At 27.6% G+C, this 7,038-nt stretch overlaps 1 protein-coding gene across 7 annotated transcripts in view; it reads right to left on the reverse strand.

Moving 5' to 3' along the window:
- Window positions 1-7,038, reverse strand: part of LOC117168236 (long-chain-fatty-acid--CoA ligase 3) — a 73,375-nt gene that overhangs the window by 40,735 nt on the left and 25,602 nt on the right. For all 7 annotated transcript variants that reach the window (XM_033353765.1, XM_033353753.1, XM_033353742.1 and 4 more), the window contains one exon: window positions 3,857-4,211. In XM_033353765.1, the coding sequence (XP_033209656.1) occupies window positions 3,857-4,207 (351 nt within the window). In that variant the 5' untranslated portion in view covers window positions 4,208-4,211. The remainder of the gene's footprint in view (window positions 1-3,856; window positions 4,212-7,038) is intronic.

Genomic DNA, 7,038 nt, shown 5'->3' on the forward strand with positions numbered 1-7,038 from the left:
GAGGGAGCTCTTCTTAATATTTTGACACCAAAATCATGTCGATACACCTTACCGACTGCGAGTAAAGCCACCCACGCTTTAACTTGACAGACTGTAGTAATATTGCCTTTATTAGCATTCATGCAAATTATATCAGGGTTGTTTTCAAGAAAACTTTTCGTTATAAGGAAACCTTTAAAAATTTTACGATCAAGATTACTAATGTGCAGACAATTTTTATCAACAAAGCTCTTTCACAAGTGTAACACCTTGTTTCGGACATCTTACTGATCTAATATCGGAATTTTGTGTATACTTGATTCGGCATCTTTGACTATTTCCATAATTTGTTTCGACCTACTACTCACTGAATCAAGAATTTGAATCTGTCAAATTTACAAACCAAGGATTCTTATCTCATGATTTTAAGCAGTGAGAGTTTAAAATTGTTTAAAGTACGTTCAAATTTTCTATTGCAAAAATTACTGTCAAGGAAAAATCGCGAAATTTGAATATATTACAATTGGAATTCAACAAACCAAAAGCACACAAAGTAATATTTTGCCTGCAGATAATCAGACAAAATTTGAAAGAGTATAGTTCTTTTCTGTTTTTGGTGAAATTTCGAAAACTATTAAACTTATGTTGAAAAAGTTTAGGATTAATACTATTTTCCGTATACCGTTTAAAATTTATTTTATAATAACTTTTTACAACGATTCTTTGGATAATTTTAAAAAGGATGGTGTTGTCTACAAGATCACTTGCAAGATTTTTTAAATGATTTACGTGGGACAGACTGGCAGACATCTTAATACTTAATAGAGGAACATAAAAGTGATGTTCGTTTGGAACGATCTTATAAGAATCTTCTTGTCAGACATACGAAAGAATTTTTTTTATGTTGACCGTGATTTCGATTGGGATAATGTTTTAAATTTACATATTACAAGTAATAAGAGAAAAGAGAATTTATGGAAATGTTTTACATTGAAAAACAAAAGGAGTTATATAACAATTTAAAAACTTATTTGGAAAATTAAGTAAGAGTTATGCTCGTATGATTAATTATATTTAGCACTGAGTTTTGATCAATGTTTATTTTCTTTTACTTTCTCTATTTCTCATGTGATTATGATAGACAATTGAAATATGTTTATAGCCGGTTTGCCTTTTTACCCAGCCGGGAATTTTAGGTATGGTTGTGATGGGTTTGCATTTTAATTCTCACTTGATTCTCGGTTGTCAGGGAGAGAGCATCGTCGTTTCGTTGTTGTTCCTTCCTGCTCAAATTTTTTATTTTTTTGCCTTGATACGGATCCTGTATGAGTATCGAAACGTTGGTCATTAGTTTTTATAAATGTTTTTAATGTGATTTGATAATAGTAAAAATAAAAAATAAATAAAAAGACAAGAAAGTGGATTTGGTTGGTTGCCTTCTCATTTTTCTTTCTTCTTTTTTATTTTTCTCAACAAAAAAAGATTTTTTTATTTATTTTTTATTTTTTATTTTTCAGGAAAATTGTTATCGTTTTTTAAATTGCAATAGGAACAGTTTATTATGTTGTTTTATCGAAAAAAAATCCCTCATAACGCTTACAAAAGTTGAAATGATACGATTAATATCTTGCGGTTGGGCGGAATCGAAATAGAATTTTAAAAACTTTGTAATCGCCGGGTTTTATGAAAATCGTGAATGCTGTTCTTCTTTCTTAATCTGCATAATATTCCTAATGTTTACAATTTTTCAGATTTTTTATCTGAGTTTATATAAAAGAAATTCAATTTTAAATTAATTAATTGAATTTTTATTAATAATAAATATACAACAAGATATAATTCGAGTCATTTCGAATTTTAGACACGTAATAAGGGACCCAAAAGGAAACTTTTTGGTACTCAGGCGTGTTCAATTTATAAATTATATATTGGTTAATAAAGTAAAAATTGTGAATTACTTAACTGTAGAGTTATTCAATTTCAATTATACAAAATTCTATATTTCAAGTTAAACCAAACTCTACAAATTGCATAAAATGAAAACAGTAAACAATAGGGTGGTCCAAAAATGCATTGAAAAATTTTGTTCACTCTAGGGGCAGGACCCCCCCCCCCCAAAGTTTCCATTTTCGGAGAAAAAAAATTCGTAATTTTGTTTGTTTGAAATTCGAATATGAACACGTGACAGCGGGCACTTCAAAATCCCATTTAATTAACTTAGGGAAATTTTTAATTTTTGAAAATAAAACCGTACTAATAACTTTTATTTCTAACCCACCCCCACCCTCCCCGCAGTACTCCAAATATGACCCAATAATAAATAAACTTAATTTTTACGTATTGTTGTTACTTTTTGGCAATTTCCGTCGTGGTTTTTATACAAATAATTACTGATGGACAATTTAAATATTTACCATGACTTTTTAAACAATTTTCAATTCTTTAATCAAATTTTATTTATTTAACAAATTATTTATTTACCAAAAATGTAAAAAATAATCGTGTTTTCTGATTGAAATGCAATATTTTGTCATTGCTTGTAGTAAATTGTTCTAAAAACATTATGTAATTATTTAAACGATTAATTATTGTTTATTTTCACAAATTCTAAAAGTTGAGCCAGAGATGTCCACGTTTTTCAAATTGATACAACAATTTTAATTTGCCCAAGCAGTTATTTCTCGATAACTAAAAACATGAAATAAAATACAATTCATTACGATTTTATAAGTATTTTAGGAAAACTAATTATTTAAACAAATTATATTTGTTCAAACAATTAAAAAGTGGTAAATTTATTCTTTCTATACACTATACAGTCAGAAATATAATTATATGTGTTCTATTTTATTTCATATTTCTATTTATAGAAAAAAACTGCTTAAGCAAGTAAAGATTGTTTAAACAAATATAATCTTATTAAACATTTAAAAAAATGTATCAGAATTATGTAATTGTTTAACAAAACGTAACATAGGATACTAATTTGAAAAAAAGTTTATTTCTCTAGCTCCATTCTTAGCAATTTTGAAAAAAGACAATAATTATTTAAATAATTACATAATATTTTTAGAATAATTTACTACTAAAATGTGAAACAATTACACTTCAATCAGAAAATACGATTATTTTTTTCACATTTCTTGGGAATAAATAATTGTTTAAATAATTTACATTTGTTTAAACAATTGAAATTTGTTTAAAAAGTTATGGAAAATATTCAAATTGTACAATAGTGTTTATTTGTATGAAAAAGGCGACGGAAATTGTTAAAAAGTAACAATAATACGTAAAAATGTAGTTTTTTTATTTTTGGGTCATATTTGAGTCGCTGCGGAGAGGGTGGGTGTGGGTTTGAAATGACCTGTAAACAACCGTAACAACTGTAAATAACCTTTAATTTGTAAACCTTTCAAATTGTTTAACAATTGTCATCTGAACGCTCTACTGAAAATTCTATAAAAACTTTGAATGTTACAAATTCTACATTTTTGGAACACTTTAAATTTGATATTGAGTTTGCATTAAATAACTAAAATCCTGAAATGTTTGAATTCTTTAAATTTAAAGTTGCAGAATTTGGGGTTTACGTAATTCACATATTTCCATTTTATTAGAACTTTTATTCTATTATCTTACGTAAATTTACACTGTAAAAATTTTCACAACTATATAATTTATTAAAAAAATTATTTCACTTCAGAGTTTCAAAAATAAAAAATGAACAAAATAGGTAGACAAAATTCCCCTTCCTCTTGTAAATTTGAATGCTATAATACAAATTAGATGCAAGAAGCTATTTACATAAAAAAGGCAGAAACCAGTAAATAGAATTTTATATTTCTTTTTATCGATTTGCTTTAAAACGTAGACAAACCTTTTTGAAAACTCTTCCATTTGGCTGTAATTCATCCTCATCAGCAAGAATTTGCCTAGTACCAAGACATTTTCTATCACTGTGCTCAGCAGCAACAAATTTCAGCATTTTCTCCATGGTATCGATTTTTTGAGATTCCAAAAGTATATGAATCGCCCTGGGGGGATCGATACTCCTGTAGGTGATGGAATTTTCGCTTTTTGACACAGGCTTTGCCTTTATTCTTCTCGAGGCTTTTCTTTTTTCCCATGGTCGTTGAAGAATTAAATATACCGGAAAAGTCAAAACATCGTAGACATACGACAGCGTCTTGATCGCATGAATCGCTACACCTATCCAAAAACCGTCCATTTCCCTGCAAAAATCATATAAATTTATTAACAAAAATTTCTTTTTCATCTGGTCAATTTTTCATTACAATCATTTAAAAAATTAAAATAAAAAACACACAGAATGTTTTTTAAGTGCAGCGTAAGAAAATATAAAAACTGTGAGAAACTTTCACTTCGAACTGAAAATAAATTTTAGAGTTATAGAAAAAAAGAAAGAGAGCTGACTCGACTGTCGCATTCGTTAGAAATAAAATTAGGAAAGCTACCAGAGAAGAGAATGAGCGGCCACTACAAAGGTTACGAGAATGAGCCATGCGAAAAAAAAGAGAACTTTGATCTTCTTTATTACATCCTAAGAGTTAAAATATTCAGTAAAAAAGTTTACAAAAAATTATATAAATGGGTCCAACAATACTTTCATTTTTATCTCCAATCAAATTTATTTTAAAAGAATTTTAATTGAAGTGGATGAGATTTACACAAAGGACAATTTCAATCTAAACCTGGAACTAAATAAAAAACAAGTAGACAAAATTTTAGATTAGATAAAGGTATAGGAAAAATAACAACCAATCTAGATGAAAATCGTACAGCAGATACAGAACTAAATAAACATTGAATTTATATCAAACTAAGTCAATCAAATAATTCCACCGTCATTGATTGAGTAATAAATCATTGTAATTGCGTAACGCAGAGTTATTGGTAATAAAAAAGAACTTTTTGACCGACACACTTTAATCTTATCCAAAGTAAGAGAGACCAAGTAAGGTAAGAAACGCATCAGCATTGATCGCTTTATCGGACTTTGTTCAAGGTCCACAAAACAGATGTCTTCTTTGGTTAATTTACACGTGTTTTAACAAATCGTTGCGAAAAAAGAGTTTGCTTTCTATCGTATTTAAATACTAAAATACGTTTCTTAATGTGTGCCTTCCATTAACAACACCTTGTCAATTATTTCTTAATAGAAATTAATTTCTTAGCTGCTACATAAAAACAAAATTAATTTTCATTACTTATTTAAAGACTAAACCAAAATAGTAAAAAAGATCAAATTTGTGATTCGAGCTAAGAAGCTACGAACGAAAGGTTAAATTACTCATTTCAATTTAATTTAAGTTTAAAAAAAAACATAAGCGATTTATGAAATTTTCAAAAAAAAAACCAAGGGGATTCCAAAGAGTCCAAAGAATTAATAAAACTTCAATTGAATTCAGAAGAATTCAAGGGAATTCAAAGGAACAGTCGAAGGGTGACAGTGCAGAACTAGATAACCAGCCAGTTTGATTAAACAAAGTTATCGAGTTTTGAGAAAATAGATGTGCAAACTGACGATTTCAAAGTTACACTAACTGCAAATTGGAACAAGCAAAACAACTAAAAAATTGTTCCGTTCCGAGAAAATCAAAACTTAATGTGACAGTATCCAGACGGAAAATTTTTCACTAAAAGACTTTTAAAGAAATTTCAATAAACAATAATAATTTCAAGAAATATCGATGCTGAAGAGAAAAAAATAAAAATTATTACCGCGCTCGAATCCTAAAGTTTTATGTAAAATTAAAATTAAAATTTTTTAGTACGTACAGTATTAAAAAGAATGTTGTGTGCAATAAACCCATTTTCAAAAAAATATTGTTTATCTAGTTATGTACTTTCACCCCTCAGATCAAGTGAAAATAAAATACAAAGAAACCAAAAAATTCTTGTGAAATCAAAAAACTTTAAGAAATTAAAAAAAACTTAATTTACTTTAGTATAATTGAAGTAAACTCCTAAAAATTCAATAAAATTCCAAAGGATCCAAAGTATTAATGAAAATTAAATTAAATTAAAAATAAGGCAGTGTCTATGTACCGAGAAAATCCGGTTATTCATGCCGGAATTGCCGTACACGTAGCTGCGGCCTAAAAAGAATTTACAGAATTACAAAAATTAAAAGTATTTAGGAAAATTGAAGATAATTCAAAACAAATTAAATAGATTCAAAATATTTAAGTGCATTCAAAAGATCCCAAAGAATTCAAGTGAATTTAAACAATACTTAAAAAAATGCAAGTGATTTCCAAAGATGTCGAGGATATTCAAAACAAAATTTAAGTGAATGGAAAAAATCAATAGAATTCAGTAGAATTGGAATTCAAGTGAATTATCAAAGTATTCAAGATAAAATAATAACTAATGCAATTGAACCAATTCCTGACTTGTAGCTTTTCAATTAGCCTTTTTTAACTAATTCAGATATACTGAAAAAATAATGTTAAATGTAGCAGTTCTTAGAATTCAAGAGAAGCACTATAAGTCTTTAAGTAAATATAAAGATTTCTACAAAATTCAAAAAATGAATGTAATTCAAAAAGATTCTATTAATATACAAGAAAATTAAGGTAATTTGGAGAATTTAAAAAAGGTCAAGAGTTTTTATAATATATTCTACTGGCTACAATAGTTATTATCGATTCGGTGTAAGAATTTCCTGAAATTTGTTTTGTTATTCTGAAAGTCCAAAAAAACCCAAAGAATTTAATTTTCAAAAAATCAACAACATTTGTAATGCCCCTATGTAGTGTCAGTTCTTCTACAAGACCTCACCGAAAAGATGAAAATTTTTTAGCGTAGTATCATTTTTTTTATTTTTCTGTGACTTTTTAAAAACAATGTTGTTCGAATTTTTACAGTTACACGAAAAATGCGAGAAAATTCTTACAACGAGTGAAGAACTGATGTGAGCCAGCGGAATATGCTTTTTCAGGAGAAATTAACTATTAGCTACAAAAAACTTTAATGGGAATAAAAAACATAAGTTAAGAATAAATAACTAAACATAACTTACATAATAGTTACACA

This window comes from Belonocnema kinseyi, chromosome 1 (genome assembly GCF_010883055.1).
Source record: "Belonocnema kinseyi isolate 2016_QV_RU_SX_M_011 chromosome 1, B_treatae_v1, whole genome shotgun sequence".
Classification (NCBI taxonomy): domain Eukaryota; kingdom Metazoa; phylum Arthropoda; class Insecta; order Hymenoptera; family Cynipidae; genus Belonocnema; species Belonocnema kinseyi.